The sequence below is a fragment of the Pelobates fuscus genome, chromosome 13 (assembly GCF_036172605.1).
Source record: "Pelobates fuscus isolate aPelFus1 chromosome 13, aPelFus1.pri, whole genome shotgun sequence".
Classification (NCBI taxonomy): domain Eukaryota; kingdom Metazoa; phylum Chordata; class Amphibia; order Anura; family Pelobatidae; genus Pelobates; species Pelobates fuscus.
The window spans coordinates 77,822,795-77,840,305 of NC_086329.1; the positions used below are offsets into that span (position 1 = coordinate 77,822,795).

At 42.0% G+C, this 17,511-nt stretch overlaps 1 protein-coding gene across 7 annotated transcripts in view; it reads right to left on the reverse strand.

Moving 5' to 3' along the window:
- UNC79 (unc-79 homolog, NALCN channel complex subunit) overlaps nucleotides 1–17,511 on the reverse strand; it is a 184,100-nt gene that overhangs the window by 54,775 nt on the left and 111,814 nt on the right. For 6 of the 7 annotated variants that reach the window (XM_063439045.1, XM_063439042.1, XM_063439044.1 and 3 more), the window contains 6 exons: nucleotides 14,528–14,707; nucleotides 14,157–14,222; nucleotides 12,177–12,463; nucleotides 7,363–7,545; nucleotides 1,893–2,055; nucleotides 826–975 (listed from right to left, as the gene is read on the reverse strand). In XM_063439045.1, coding sequence (XP_063295115.1) covers nucleotides 826–975; nucleotides 1,893–2,055; nucleotides 7,363–7,545; nucleotides 12,177–12,463; nucleotides 14,157–14,222; nucleotides 14,528–14,707 — 1,029 coding nt within the window. The remainder of the gene's footprint in view (nucleotides 1–825; nucleotides 976–1,892; nucleotides 2,056–7,362; nucleotides 7,546–12,176; nucleotides 12,464–14,156; nucleotides 14,223–14,527; nucleotides 14,708–17,511) is intronic. The other variant, XM_063439043.1, reaches the window with a different exon arrangement.

The following is a 17,511-nucleotide window of genomic DNA, read 5'->3' on the forward strand; positions in this document are numbered from 1 at the left end:
GACTTAAATGAAATGTTGTATGCTCCTGGGGAAAGGTATATGTTGTGAGCTGGGTGATATATGTGATGTGTGTGAAATTACATATATGTTATTTGAAGAGGGGGATATGTGCTATTCAGGGGAAAGAGATATACGAAGTGCAGGTACTGGGGAGGAAAATATATGCTGTGTGGAGTTATATACACATGCTTGTATATAAACATGGGAGTGCGCACTGTGCATAGAATGATAAAAAATGAAAATGGGGGAGCATGATGTGAGTGGTGTAATATACACAGTGCAACGGGAGGTATGCGGTGAATACACTGATCTACACAGTAAGATGGGATGTATGCAGTGAGTGGAGTGATATACACTGGGTGGGGATGTGTGTTGTGAGTGGAGTAATATACACACTGTGTATGCTACGAATGGAGTAATATACTATGGGTGGGGATAAATCCACTATATGCAGTATGTACATTGTGAATAAACTGCTAATTAAGAATATTATTATTATTATTATCATTTATATAGCACCAACAGATTTCATAGCGCTTTACAATATATAAGAGGGGAGGGAGGGGGGATTTAACTATCAATAGGACCAGTACAAGAAAACTTACAGGAACGATAGGTTGAAGAGGGCCCTGCTCAAACGAGCTTACAGTATAAAGGAGGAGGGGGTTGAAACATATTAGGACAGGAAATAACAATCAAATAGGGTGGGTGTGAAGCAGAGCTGGAGGAGAAAGTAGAGTGCTGCCCTTTAGGAGAGAGCAAAAGAGAGAGAGAGGTATGTAAGGTAGAGGTTATAACAAAGTAGAAAAGTATTATACTCCTTACTTCTCTGAGCATTCATGTCAACTGGTTGGTATTTCACCATCTTGCTCCCCCCGATCCTTTTCAGCCGAGCAAAGAAGGTTTGTGACTCCTTGTTGCATGCCCCAGTGGGTGTGTCGTGGATATCAGATTCATCAAACACACTGTCCTCCTCTAGTAGACAATAAACAGAGGTCAAAAACATACATTAGAGGGAAATCAACTGGACACAGCAATGTGCATGACATCATGGGCCTTATTCACTGAATTAGCAATTGTGATTCAGGTCAGTTATTTTGACTTCAAGTTTGCAATTATCTTTCTGTTCTTCCCAATTAAGTGAATAAGTCACAGTATATATTTATTTATTCATATACATATACAGTGACAACACTGTCACCAAGATATTAACAACAGATCTTTTAAGTCTTGCAAGTTGCGAGGTGGGGCCTCCATGGATCGGATTTGTTGTTCCAGCACACTCCACAGATGCTCAATCGGGCTGAGATCTGGGGAATGTGAAGGCCAGGGCAGCACCTTGAATGCTTTGTCATTTTCCTCAAACATTCCTGAACAATTTCTGTAGTGTGGCAGGGTGCATTATCATGCCGAAAGACACCACTGCCAGCAGGGAACACTATTGCCATGAAGAGGTGTACATGCAACAATGTCTAGGCAGTTGGTACATGTCAAAGTAACATCCACATGGATGCCAGGATACAAAGCTCTGGACCCACCCCGCAATGAAAGGGTTTAACCGCTTTCATGTTTCCATTGCCGAGGTTCCTCAACACTGGTTCTGTCCCCGTCCCCTCCGAAGTTAGCATAGTGTCCCTTTAATGTTGTGGCTGATCAGTGTGTATAAATATATCATTCCCATTTAGTCATGCTGTATACATTAACCTATATTACACTTCTACACATTGAATCAGTAGACATTTATTTAAAAAACAAATGTATTTGTTAGGCAACTCACTGTTTAGTGAATAAAGATACAACAGGGGTTACAAATACTGTGAGAACACAAAACAAAGCATATAAATCTCTGGTATACAATGAAGAAATGATTAACAGTAACTATGAAATCACACCTTTTTCCTTCTCGCTGTATCGGCTGATGTTGCTATTATCGCTGTAAAGTGGTCCAGCGGTGGCATGAGGTTTGCAGCTATGATACTGGGCATTCAAGGTATTTACTGTAATGTGAATTAGGTGAAGCACAATTTTGCTCATGTCGGTTTCTCTGTACGGATACTGGTAAAGAAGGATAACATAATGATATCAAGACATGGATTCCAAATTCCAACTCTGCACTACTTGGTTTTTATCAATTTTAACATGTGATTGAAGCAATCATGGTTTAAAAAAAAAAACAAAACCTGATGTGTCGGATATTTTAAAGGGACACTATAAGCACCACTATAGATCATTGTAGTGATTATGATGCTATGTGTGCCATCCCTTGGGCACCTTACTGCCACACTGATAATGACAAGTCACTTAAATCCATCCAGCCTTGGATACTAATGATAGGTTGTCCAAGCATTGGGCAAGCGTAATTTTCGCATTATTATTGCAGGAGGTATTGCTCTCAGGAACAACCCTTAAGTTTCCGTAGCCATTCCAAAATGGTTTAAAAGAAAATGACAGCAATAGCTTGACAGACACTTCTCAATGGGCTGTAGTGGTTATGGTGACTGATCCTTTCAGAATTCAATGAAGAGGTGACACATACAGATACTCCTCACTTACCGACCGGGTTCCATTCTTACGACCCGGTCGTAAAACGAATTGGTCGGTAAGTGAGTATGCGTGCAGGTCTTTGTTCGGGGAAATTTCCCTGAACATATACAAGCGCAGCAGAGCAGGGAATCCCTCAAATCTAAGTTCGGGGAACGTTCCCGAACACAGATTAGATGGATTCCCTGCTCTGGTTTGTTTTTCTATGTTCGGGGAAATTTCCCCGAACATAGATTAGAGGGATTCCCTGCTCTGATGCTTGTTTATGTTTGGAGAAATTTACCTGAACGTAGACATACGCACCAAATACCAAAATAAAGCTAACTAAGTCAGGAGAAAAGAAGAGAGGGATAAATTCCAGGTGTACCCAGTCGAGTGGACACCAAAACCGTGAAGATCTCTAAATAAAAATAAACGTAACTTTTAATAGATTATAGTATAAAACCACAAACACTGCTATATTAATACCACCACCATAAAACCATTTATGGCTCATTATTGTGCAAAAGAATCCCTGCTATTGATAAAGCCAAGAGAGACCTAACGATGAAGGGGGTTAATAGTTTCCTCTTTCAGTGAACCACAGTCAGTATGTAACATTTTTTTTTGTTTGCCGCTGGTAACAGGGACTCCTACGTACACAATGTAGAATGTAATCTTACTGCAATCTGCCAGAGTACAGTTTATTTTCTCTTGCCTATTCTGCGATCTATCAGTAGCCCTGCACATCAGCGTACGATCAGAATTTGGACATAATCATTATGGATAACTTAATTATGCATTTATTGGCTGTATGTATGTATATGGTTGATTATATATAAGCAGGCATTAGGCTGCTATAGTAGGACCTGCCAAGAATGGGGTACATTGACATCATGGCAGGCTTATGCAATGTATGATCATATACAGCAACTAAACCCCCATTATTTTTTGCCTAGTTGAGGTGTTTTTAAATAAAACGATTAGAGTGCGCTGGATTGTGTATTTTGTATAAATTGGTCCCAGCAGCACCCTATAATATATGCATGTTCAGGTGAGTATAGCCCTAGCCATCCTTGGTTATATATATCTTGCAAAAGCTCCAGATCTTATCTGCTGCCTTTACAACTGATACGGTCCTGTCTCCCCTTCTAACCCTGCCCAGACTTTCTTTGGCTGTCCAGAATTCCCAATGCAGCTCAATGAGAAGCCTTTGCAAGGCAGGTGCTCGGAACAATTGCGGCCTCTCGAATTTTACTTCACTGAGCTAAACTACCAGGATATAACAGGACCTGCTGTGTGATTGACACCCAGGGAATGTAACATGGTTAATTCATGAAAGTGGCAATTTCTATTGAATTCTTCATTTTTTTAAAAAAATAAAATGGATGCATTGTTCACATATAAAGTACGTCAGCAAGCTTAAGTGCTTTAGGGGTCTAAAGTGTCCCTTTAAGTAACTTTGAGCATCAAGAGAAGAGAGTATGTATACTCAGTTAAAGGACGTGTCTCAAATAAACAAACTTGACCACCATACTGGGAAAATGTTCTTCTGTTCACGTAATAGTACAGTAAACGAGTTAAGAAAAACACAGAATCAAGTAGGCTAAATCTCTCGGCTAAACTAAGAGAAGGCAACTTTCAGTTTTGGACTACATCTCCCCCTGATGCCCTGCCAGCATTATAGTTGTAAGAGCAGTATGGGAATGTAGTCCACAACAACTGGAGTGCCAAAGGTTGGCTAGCCCTGGGTCTCAGTCAGCATGGGTACAACTTCTGTGAGAATGATAGATTTCAGTATAAGAACACAATAACTTCTGCATTTCCTTGTGACATGAGGTCAGCCATTTAGATTTGAAGAAAGGAGATTTCACCTATGACACAGGAAAGAGTTCTTTACAGTAAGAAAAATGTAAATATTAATGGTCTAAATATATTGTTTTGTCAGATTCTGTAATCATTCATAAAACAAAGCTTGGATGTTTTTGTGAAAACCAGAAGATTTGAGGATATAATTCATATGCATGGGAAAAGCATGTTCATATTTTTCAGCCTATGTTACTTATTATGTAACTATTATTATTATTATTGGTATTTATATAGCGCCAGCCTATTCCACAGCGCTTTACAATAAGAGGGGAAACTATAAAACCAAAGGAGGTGTTGACAACTGCCCAAGAGCCACAACCTATCTGCCACCAACAGAGAAAAGGAAGGATCCTAGAAAAAAAAGGGAATCGGGAATTAAAGAGAGAAAAGAGGATTAGGGAGAAGAGAAAGAATACAGAAAATAAAAATAAGGAGGACACAGAGAGTGGTGGGAAGGGAGGTTAATATAGCTTGCACAAGGCCATCATAGGTGGATCCTCTGAGAAAACTGGTTACATTTCCATGAAAATAGACAAGAGCAGCAGAGCAGGGAATCCCTCAAATCTATGTTCGGGGAAAGTTCCCGAACATATAGATTTAATGGATTCCCTACTCTGGTTCGTTTTTCTATGTTCGGGGAAATTTCCACGAACATAGATTAGAGGGATTCCCTGCTCTGATGCGCTGGCCTATGTTCGGGGAAATTTCTACGAACATAGATTAGTGGGATTCCCTGCTCTGATGCGCTGGCCTATGTTCGGGGAAATTTACCTGAACATAGACATACGCACCAAATACCAAAATAAAGCTAACTAATTCCTACATGTGATCAGGAGGGGATCAGGGAAGCAACAGGCAATAGCTCCCTTTTAAAAAAAAAATATTTTATTGAAGTTTATTCATAGAAATACATCTTCATACGTCATTTGTATGAAAATGGTATGAAGACATAACATTGACACATCAAAGTGTGGGCATAAAGCAGTATGCACACATCACAACATCATCATACACCATCTTATTATTACCATTAAACCTGTGTATTTTCTTTGGTAATTGTACAGGTTTGTATAATATATGGGGATTCTATAAATAATATTAATATTAAAGTACAAAAGTACAACAAAAATAGTAAGATGATTTAGAAATAGCATGGAAGAGGAAATTAAACAAGAAGGCAAAATGTGGATCCTATAAAAAAAAGTATCATGCTTCCGACTCAATGTCTTAACAGTCACGTCAGTAAGATAATATATTCTCAGAATGCAGACTTTATTGTTGTTTGTGTCATTTCTGAAGCGTGATGTCTACATTGTCTGGCAAGGTAAGACAGAATGGATCACCTGGTGTCAACGAGTCACATCAACCGTGACAGAGGTGCAAATCTAGGAGACTTCTGTGTCAATTGCTGCTCCTCATTAACATATTTTTTCAAATGTAGGTAGCTCAAATAAAACAAATAAAGTTGAAGGACACTAGCTCAAGAATATAACCTGCATGTACTCAATGTGATAGGAGAGCTGTCATCGAAGAAACCCATCAATATGTATAACAGTGGCACCAGTTTTCGAATCCAGGAGAAGACTTTCTAAAGCAAAACGGCAACGGAGTTCTATTTGTTTTCATGGTGACTGCACCACTTTTAAAACTTTGCACCAGGACTGCACTTTATATGTACCCCTTAACGAGTTCCTCCAACTTCCTTTACCACTTTTGCTACTTTCAAAAGCGGTCTTGGAGGAAGGATTCTGGAGTTTTTCCATCTTGAAAAGCAGCACATACAAATTAATATGCAAAGCTATCTAATTACTTAGATATCCTGTGCTGCTTGTGCAAAAAATGCATCTATTGTTAGCACACACTGTGCACTGGTGACAGACCTAGTGAGCTTCTATCCTTGTAAGTAGTGCTGGGATTGGGCCCGCAAGGGCTGCCTAGATCTCACCTTGTTCCTCCTCAACCTCTGTGCATTTTCTCCCCGTGTCCATGCATTAGTAATTAGTTTTTTTTGTTTGTTTGTTAAATAATGCCCTCCCTCCCTATGTCCCCTCCAAGATCGCTCCTTCACCTCTCCAGCACAGAACGCGCACATGTGCTCTGATCCTGGAGACGTGTCCTATCAAATTTATTTATTTATAAAATATTTTACCAGGAAAGATACATTGAGATTTCTCTCGTTTTAAAGTATGTCCTGGGTTCTGTGGACCATTTGACTGGACCATAGAGAGAGAGGGAGTGACCCAGCGTGGAAGAATATCAACCTGCACTGGACTGAAGGTCAGTTTTCTCTTTTTTTCTAGGTTTGAGTATAAAAAAAAATGGAGGTTGACATGCTACTAATGCCCATTTGGGCATAAGAAATAAAAATATATGTATGATCTGTATAGGCTAAGATAAAGAGACTATGAAAAGTAGAGAGATTTGCATGATACTGTATATAATATTACAATTTGTTATAACGTTGATCTGATGGCAAGTGTATCGGTCCTGAAAACAAGCACAATGATGTCCTTCAGTGATAACTGGACAATGACAATACATAGCTTCCAACAAACGTATAACACATTTAGCTGTAGGTAAGAGATATACAGAGGTTACATTAGATAGGGTTGTTCACGTAAGTGTGAAAAGTTTGAGATAATCCAAAGTGGATTTTAGGCCTGAATAGCCTTATATACTATATATAGTAACAGCGGTATTTAATAAAGGCGATTTCAAAGTTAAAGTCAGAGCAGCTGAACTGAAAACATAGCTGAATTTTTTCCTTTTCGACTAATTTGACCTTTTAAAATTCACTTTGAATTCCTACTTTACTAAATCTTTTTAGTTTGGGGTTTCAAATAATATGACTTTTAAATACTTACGTAATTCATAAACTATTCCTATGAAAAGTATAAAATTACCAACATATTAAAAAATGAAAGAAGCAGGTTTTGCACTATAAAAAAATCCAGAAATAGCGTTTCAGCGTACCTTATAAAGGATGACAAGCAAAGCCTTGAGCCACATCTGTCGGATATGTGGTTTTAGGGACCACAAAGAACATCGAGGTGGCTGCTGGAAGTAATGTCTGAGCTGTGGACAGGTGCAGTATTTTAACACTTGGACCACGAGCGGGAGGAGATGCTTCCCCAGGTTAATGTTATAGTCCATCACCTGTAAAACAACCAATAAATTATTTATTACAGTCTGTTGGAATATCTACCAGTCACCCCAAGACTATATCCATTAACACATAGAATCAATGAGCCTGCCCCATCTACCTTGAGACACCTAAACAATGTGGAATTCCGTTACAAAGGTTTGGATTTGCCAAGACTCCATATTTTGCACTGGCGCTCTTCTTGTTGCCATCCCATATTATCAAGGAAATACATCCAAATGTTGTCATTTTAAACTATATACCATGGATATTCTCCCTCATAAACCCATTAACCTCCCCCCCCCCCCCACCCAAATCTAACACCATTACTTATTCAACGCAGGTTATAGTCACTCATACAAAAATAAAAAAAATAATATACTGTTTTCATCCATACAAAACATTAAATCAGTCATTTTCGTTCCTTTATAGACACAACCCTTTAAAAATGCACTTAAAAATGGCATGTGACGGACTATAGGATTATCCACCTGTACGATAGTGTGCACCACTCACACATTCCCACAATTTCCTGCACACTTGTGAGTGCGCTTGTGATTTGGAAGTCGGATCCCGCTGAAGTTAATGGGCACTCAGTTTACAAGCTCAACTTGTGATACATTTTCACACATTACAAACTGACTAGCACAAGAGGAATTGTGTGTAGGGAATTAACACATGACCAACAAATACTGTGTCTGTTTTTCCAGTATAAAAATTAAACACTGAACTATAAAAGTAATATTACATAGAGACATTGCCAAATATTTTGATTTAGGTAATGAACCGAAAAATATTCTCTGCTCTAGAATGTCATTTAAAGGGACACTATAGTCACCTGAACAACTTTAGCTTAATGAAGCAGTTTTGGTGTATAGAACATGCCCCTGCAGCCTCACTGCTCAATCCTCTGCCATTTAGGAGTTAAATCCCTTTGTTTATGAACCCTGTCACACCTCCCTGCATGTGACTTGCACAGCCTTCCATAAACACTTCCTGTAAAGAGAGCCCTATTTAGGGTTTCTTTATTGCAAGTTCTGTTTAATTAAGATTTTCTTATCCCCTGCTATGGTAATAGCTTGCTAGACCCTGCAAGAGCCTCCTGTATGTGATTTAAAGTTGAATTTAGAGATTGAGATACAATTATTTAAGGTAAATTACATCTGTTTGAAAGTGAAACCAGTTATTTTTTCATGCAGGCTCTGTCAATCATAGCCAGGGGAGGTGTGGCTAGGGCTGCAGAAACAGAAACAAAGTGATTTAACTCCTAAATGACAGTGAATTGAGCAGTGAAATTGCAGGGGAATGATATATACACTAAAACTGCTTTATATAGCTAAAGTAATTTAGGTGACTATAGTGTTCCTTTAATAAAATAATTTGGCAGTTGGTTTCCAAACATCAACTCTGATGATTACATTTTTTTAAAATTATCCTGAAATTCTCAAATGCTCAAATATGAGCTCCAAAACACAGAAGAAGATAAACCATTGCAAGCACAAACTCTTTAATGGAACTCTTATAATAAAGTGCTTAAAGCGGCACTGTCATGCCGAACTTACCTTTCCTCAATCTCATCCTCTTCTCCCCCTCTCTCGGGATCTGTTATTCTTTTCTTTCTGTCTTCTTAAGTTTTCTTTAAAATCTTAAGACAAAGTAGGGACTCTTTGTCTTATGGAGGATTCCTCCGCTTGACCAGCTCTGACCAGCGGAGGAGCAAAGTGTGCTTCATTTCCGCTGGTCAGAGCAATTTTCCCATGATCCCTAGCTTTCCTCCCTGTTCCCACAATGCTTCCTGTCAGTATTGCCGAACGTCCTGTCACTTAGACAGAACGCCGGCAAAACTGCCGAATTGCATCCTAACAGAATGAGCACTGTTTCTCCATTGGTGTTAGGATGCAATTCGGTACTTTGTTCGTATCGGAATTTCATTCTAATTCTAACCTATTGTCCCCCCCCCCAGCCCCCACCCCTGAGCGGTGGGTGGGGGCCATAATAGTAGTGGGGGGGGGGTCCTACTGTCCTCCCCCCCGGCCCCCACCCCTGGGCGGCGGGTGGGGGCCATAATGTTAATAAAGGGGGGGGGGGACCTACTGTCCTCCCCCCCGGCCCCCACCCCTGGGCGGCGGGTGGGGGCCATAATAGTAGTAGGGGGGGGGGACCTACTGTCCTCCCCCCCGGCCCCCACCCCTGGCCGGCGGGTGGGGGCCATGATAGTAATAAGGGGGGGGGGGACGACCTACTGTCCTCCCCTCCCCCGGCCCCCACCCCTGGGTGCCGGGTGGGGGCTATAACGATAATGGGGGGGGACCTACTGTCCTCCCCCCGCCCCCACCCCTGGGCGGCGGGTGGGGGCACTAAGTAAATTCCCCCCCCCCCCCCATCAAGGTGACTAGGGGTCCCCAAGCCCCTAGTCACCCACCCCCCACCCAAATAAAAAATGCCCCTACCTACCCCCCCTCACCCTAAAAAATAGTGAGGGGGGAATAAAATTGCTAACCTGTAAAGTAAAATTAAACTTACCATTCGACGTCTTCTTTTTTCTAAAATCTTCATTTTCAGCCCAAAAAAAGGCCAAATAAAAAACCATCATAGCCGTCGAACTAAAAATAAAATAAAAAACCCGAGCGCAAAAAAAAAAACCCGAGCGCAAAAAAAAAAACCCGACGAAAAAGAAAAAACCCGAGCGCACAAAAAAAATAATGCATCTTCACCCATGGAGGGCTCCGCGCAGACTGAGCTCCGCAGGGGGGGGGGGAGGCTTATAAAGCCTTGCCCCGCCCTGCAATTAGGCTAAGAACACTCTGATTGGTGGGTTTAAGCCAATCAGAGTGCTCTTTGTCATTTTACAAGCGTGGGAAAGTTCTTTGGAATTTTCCCACGCTTGTAAAATGACACAGAGCACTGTGATTGGATGGCTTGAAAACCATCCAATCACAGTGCTCTGTGTCATTTTACAAGCGTGGGGAAGTAATTTGGAATTTTCCCACGCTTGTAAAATGACAAAGAGCACTCTGATTGGCTTAAACCCACCAATCAGAGTGTTCTTAGCATAATTGCAGGGCGGGGCAAGGCTTTATAAGCCTTGCCCCGCCCTGCGGAGCTCAGTCTGCGCGGAGACCTCCATGGGTGAAGATGGATTATTTTTTTTGCGCTCGGGTTTTTTCTTTTTCGTCTGGTTTTTTTTTGCGCTCGGGTTTTTTATTTTATTTTTAGTTCGACGGCTATGATGGTTTTTTATTTGGCCTTTTTTGGGGCTGAAAAATGAAGATTTTAGAAAAAAGAAGACGTCGAATGGTAAGTTTAATTTTACTTTACAGGTTAGCAATTTTATTCCCCCCTCACTATTTTTTAGGGTGAGGGGGGTAGGTAGGGGAATTTTTATTTGGGTGGGGGGTGGGTGACTAGGGGCTTGGGCACCCCTAGTCACCTTGATGGGGGGGGGGGGCGAAATTTACTTAGTGCCCCCACCCGCCGCCCAGGGTTGGGGGCGGGGGGAGGACAGTAGGTCCCCCCCCCATTATCGTTATGGCCCCCACCCGCCGCCCAGGGGTGGGGGCCGGTGGGGGGGGGGAGGACAGTAGATCCCCCCCCTTATTACTATTATGGCCCCCACCCGCCGCCCAGGGGTGGGGGCCGGGGGGTGGAGGACAGTAGGTCCCCCGCCCCCTTATTACTATTATGGCCCCCACCCGCCGCCCAGGGGTGGGGGCCGGGGGTGGAGGACAGTAGGTCCCCCCCCCCTTATTACTATTATGGCCCCCACCCGCCGCCCAGGGGTGGGGGATGGAGGACAGTAGGTCGTCCCCCCCCTCATTCCCATTATGGCCCCCACCCGCCGCCCAGGGGTGGGGGCCTGGGGGGAGGACAGTAGGTCCCCCCCCCTCATTCCCATTATGGCCCCCACCCGCCGTCCAGGGGTGGGGGCCGGCGGGGGAGGACAGTAGGTCCCCCCCAACCCCCCCTTATTACCCTTTTTTTTTTTTTTTACAGTGAGCAGCCACGGGCTGCTCACTGTTTAGTGGACATGCCCCTACTCGCGGTATAGCGAGTAGGGGCATTGGCGAGATTTTAATCTCCCTTATGCGATTATGGGGGTCATATTGACCCCCATAGAGTGAGGAGGGGACCTGGGGGGCTAATGAAGTGGTGGGGAACACAGCTCCCTGCCGCTTCTGTCTTTACATATTGCAAGGAGGGAGCTGCACGCCGGTAGCTCCCTCCTTGTAATAAACCGAACAAACAAACGAACAGTGTTAGTTTGTTCGTTTGATTTTTTTCTATTCATTCATTCGTCTGTCTGATGAATGAATGAATAGATGAAATTCCCGTTCGCATGTCCAGGTGTTTCTCTGGGCATGTGCGGGAATCTCGCAGTCTGTCTAGTGTGGGCAGATGACGTGTCCCACAGGGACTTCACCTACCCACACAAAGATGGCGGCGCCCTGAATATAGATCGGGGCAGAAAATAAAGAATTAAAAATAGGAAATGTGGGGGGCTTAGGGGCATTTGGGGGTGACTAGGGGGTCGATTGGATGTAGTGGAGGCGGGTTTAAAAAAAAACGGAATTCGGCATGACAGTGCCGCTTTAAAATACACTTGGATACAAATCAGAAGACATTAAAGCAAAGTTCAGTATCCTACCTGCGCGATTCCTGCAATAAATGCATTAAAGCAAGTCGAAGTGCGCATTTTCTGGGGTGCAATCATAAAGCAGCCTTCCTGCTGATCGTATCCTAGCAACACGTACAAGTGGCGTTTGACGGTGTTAAACGCTTTGGCGCTGCCGATATCAGCTTCAGCACTGCTCTTGTCCTTAGCCATGAACTTCATCAGTACAGTAATTAACTGATGAACAGTCTGATGATCTATCCCAGCATCCTCCGGAAGAGGGTCTTTAATGATATTGTCGTTTTCTGGAGATTGTTGAGCTATAGTGGGAAAAAAATCATTTGCAGTCCTTTATTATTTTGTTACTGTATGTTTTTGAAGTTCTGACTTGGGACTGTTTGATCACATTTTATCATTAATAAATCTGTCCTCCTTATTCTGTCTATATGTTTTATTTTTAAATAAATTCTGATGGACTTAACTTCCTGTGGGCAATTTATGGCTGGATTCTTGTTATGTAAAAATGCTTAAAGGGATACAATAGGCATTAAAACAACCTTAGCTTAATGAAGCAGTATTGGCGTATAGATCACACCCCTGCTGTCTCACTGCAAAATTATCTGCCATTTAGGAGTTAAATCACTGTGTTTATGTGTAGTCACTATAACCATTTCATCTCATTGAATTGGATATAGTGCCTGGAGTCCATAAACGCTGTCCCTCCATTCAGACTTAAAGGGACACTCCAGGCACCCAGACCACTTGGAGTAGTCTGGGTGCCAATTCCCACTACCCTTAACCCTGCAACTGTAATTATTGCAGTTTTCATAAACTGCAATAATTACCTTGCAGGGTTAAGTCCTCCCCTAGTGGCTGTCTACTAGACAGCCACTAGAGGGCACTTCCTGGTCCATAGCACAGGTTTTCTGTGCTATAGCGTCGCTGGACGTCCCCACGCTGTATGAGGACCTCCAGCGTGGCTAAAATCCCCATAGGAAAGCATTGAAAAGCATTTTCAATGCTTTCCTATGGAGAGGTCTAATGCGCATGCGCGGCATTGCCGCGCATGCGCATTAGGTCTCCCCAGCCGGCGGGCGGGATCAGTCTCCCCCGCCGGCTGACGTAATGAAGGGGAGGAGCGGCGGCGGAGGAAGAAGCAGCCACGTGGGACATGTCGCTGCCTCTGGTAAGTGACTGAAGGAGTTTTCACCCCTTCAGCAACCAGGGATGGGAGGTAGGAGGGAGAGGGGAACTCTTGTTTTCCTGGCACTGGAGAGTCCCTTTAATTCACTTTCAAGCAGTTTAACACTAAAAAAGGGGCCCTGGCTTCTCACACTACAGCCCCTTTTGGAGATGTGGCTAAGGCAGATAGTACACACTTCCTTGTAGTTATACCCATTTATAACGTCAATTGGAGCTCTGATAGGCTAAAAGCAGTCAGCTGGCACTCTCAGCCAATCACAGCTGCCCATTGCATATCAAGCTAATACGTCCTCATTAGCCAAAGCAGCAAAGAGGGAATGGGCTGCCGGGGACTCTCGTTTAGCATTAAAACATTAAAAACGGTTTAATGCTGAATTAAATAATGATACCAAGGGACTCCAGACACTATAACGAGTTTAATGAGATTAAGCAGACACAGTGCTTACAGTGTCCCTTTTATTCCTATGTGGAATGTGAAAACCAGGTTTTCTTGTGTAAGTAGATAAAATTAAGGAATTTAAATATCAGTTTCTAAGAGACTTTGAAATTATATGTATCTATGTCTATGTAGCTCACCAAATAAAATGCAACAGTAGAATGTTATATCATGTAATCAGTCTGTCTTTGCTATTGTTCTGATGTACCAAACATTAACTATGTAATTAACATGTTAATGCTGCATAGAATCATTTGCCAACCTTCCGATATCAGTCGTACATACTTCCCATCTCTATAGGAGAGTTTAGCTTCCCTGTTATGTTACTGATCCCAGCTATGTACAGTTATGTGATTTTGCAATTATGTATTTACCTTGTGCCTGCTCTGCGGTGACCCCTAGTGCCGGTGCAGATTGTTCATGTCTTGTCAGCCTGACAGCTAAGGACAGAGTGACAACTGTTAAAATCTATATTTCGTGGCGTACGCGGTACATATTGCATGTCATGGTATGTTAAAATTAAATATTTTTTTATATATATTATATTTACTTGTAATACTTAATAAAAAGTCATTTTAATGGACAACGTGATCTGCTCTTTTTTTATAAATCTGAAACAAAATATATTTTCTCGGTGTATGATCTCTAAACTCAGCAGTAAATAGAACACCTTTCTTTTGCAATGGACCAAAAGTAATAATAGATACATTGTGCTGACAAAAAAAAAATGGATGTGTTACTCAACGGATTTTAGTACTCAGGGTCTCAGGCAGGGAAAGCGCTCTCTTTGATTCTCCAGTCCCTTTTACGCTGTCCCGCAAGGAGCGCACGCTTTTCTGTCGGTTGCGTGCAAATCGAGCCCTCTTGATCTTCCACAGGGCGGCATCACTAAGGTTTGCTACATTTGTCCTCACAGCGGTGATAGCTAATATTTTATACAAAGACAAAAAAATGAACACAACGCATTACATGCTATTGCCTGTGATAAAGTATCATGGATTTTACTTCTCTTAATAAATCACAGTATTTATATCCACCCTAACATAGCTATGCCAACAAAATAGATAAACAAAATTATTAGGGGAGTCTGCACATGGCCTCCAAGGGTTCACTCAATCCACAAACAGCACAAATCAAAAATTAATGGAGATTCAATGCCAAAGTAATATTAAATTTTGGTGTATAGATCATGCCCCTGCACTGCTCAATTCTCTGCCATTAAGGAGTTAAATCAATTTGTTTAGCAGCCCTAGTCACACCTCCCTGCACGTGACCTACACAGACTTCATAAACACTTCCTGTAAAGAGTCATCTAATGTTTAAACTTCTTTTATTGAATATTCTGTTTAATGTTGAATTTCTTATTTCCTGCTCTCTTACTGGCTTGCTAGACCCAGCAGGAGTCGTCTGTGTATGATTAAAGTTTAATTTACAGAGCAGGAGAAAAATTATTTTAAAGTAAGTTACATCTGATTGAAAGTGAAACCATATTGTTCTCATGCAGACTGTCAGTCACAGCCAGGGGAGGTAGTAGGGCTGCATAAACAGAAACAAATATGATTTAACTCCTAAATGGTAAAGAATTGAGCAGTGAGACTGCAGAGGTATGAACTATACACCGAAATTGCTTCATTAAGCTAAAGTTGTTTTGGTGACTGTAGTGTCCCTTTAGATAGGAATATTTAATTCAACAACATGAGAACCCAGCAACGTTTTATCCCTCTTTTTGTTTTGAAGAGAATGAATATTTGTATTTTCATTTTAAATTTAAGTTGAATAACAGATCTCACCCATTATAGATGAACTGTTTCATACATACATTATACATATATACATTATATATATAACTTTAGCTACAATCTAGCAATGTAAAATGATCACTGGTGCAGCTGAAGAATTCTTACACCATGGTGTTTAAGACACTTTAATTTGATGGCTCTACAGGTATTTATCATAAGGAAGTAAGTGCAGTTGTACACCACCCTTGTGCTCAGCAGTGAGTTCACTTATATTTGTTGCACAGTCAACATGATGTGTATGAAAAGTCGAACATCATTTGTAAAAGTGTAGCAGGCTTACGGCATTCTTTATATAGGTACCATGGTTATTTTTGCTGCTAAATGATAATTAATGTAAGTGCTAGGATAAAGAATATTTACTTATCCACTAAAGAGGAAATTGCTGAGAATTCAAATTACTGTATATACTCGAGTATAAGCCGACCCGAATATAAGCCGAGGCCCCTAATTTTACCCCAAAAAACTGGGAAAACGTATTGACTCGAGTATAAGACTAGGGTGGGTAATGCAGTAGCTACTGGTAAATTGCTAAATAAAATTAGATATTAATTGAATTTTTATTTACAGTGTGTGTATATAATGAATGCAGTGTGTGTATGAATGCAGTGTGTGTGTATATGAATGCAGTGTGTGTGTATGAGTGCAGTGTGTGTGTATGAGTGCAGTGTGTGTATGAGTGTGTGTGTGAGTACAGTGTGTGCATGAGTGCAGTGTGTATGAGTGCAGTGTGTATGAGTGCAGTGTGTATGAGTGCAGTGTGTGTGTGTATGAATACAGTGTGTGTATGTGAGTGCAGTGTGTATATGAGTGCAGTGTGTGTGAATGCAGTGTGTGTGAATGCAGTGTGTGTGAATGCAGTGTGTGTGTGTGAATTCAGTGTGTGTGTGTGTGTGTGTGTGTATGAGTGCAGTGTGTATATGAGTGCAGTGTGTGTGTGATGCAGAGTGTGATGCAGAGCCTGGGGGGGGGGGGCATTTTTATTATTATTTTTTAATTATAATAATTGTCATTTTTTTTTGTTATATTTCATCGCCCCTTCCTGTTTGATACATGGCAGGGAGGGGGGCTCTCCTTCCCTGGTGGTCCAGTGGCATTGGCAGTTCAGTGGGGGGGAGGGGGCTGGCAGAGCTGTTACTTACCTCTCCTGCAGCTCCTGTCTCCTCCGCGCCGGTCCGTGCAGCTCATCTGTCAGCTCACAGTGTAAGTCCCGCGAGAGCCGCACTATGACCCCGTGGCTCTCGCGAGACTTACACTGGGAGCTAACAGAGGTGCTGAACGGACTGGCGCGGAGGAGAAGGGAGCTGACAGGAGCTACAGGAGAGGTAAGCGCTCGCTGCCAGCCCCCAGTCTGTATTATGGCAATGTAAATTGCCATAATACAGACATTGACTCGAGTATAAGCCGAGTTGGGGTTTTTCAGCACAAAAAATGTGCTGAAAAACTCGGCTTATACTCGAGTATATACGGTAAATTTCAAATTCATGGCCAGAATAGCTGAACTGGAAAAATTCTCCAAGTCTGCTATACAACTAGTTTGGCTACTTTTGCCTTAAATGTGAAATTCACTTTAAATTCCTGACAATTCTTACTTTATGTTAGGGGTTTGGGTTAAAGAGACCGTATAGTCACCCAGACCAGCTCAGTGCAGTGGTCCTGTACTTTTAACCCTGCAATGTAAATACTGCAGTTTTTAAGAAACTACAATGTTTACATTGCAGGGTTAAGTCAACCTCTATTAAACCAGCTTTACAGACCCTAGAGGTGTTTCCATTGCAATGACCGAGTAAACCTCAGTCACAAGACTTTAAAGGTCCCATTGGAAAGCTCTAAGTCCCCAATGCTCCTTTATATGGATCATTGGATTGGCCCATCAAGAAGCTGGAAATAATCATGCAAACCGTGAGGATGTCCAGCGTTGTTCCACAGAGTC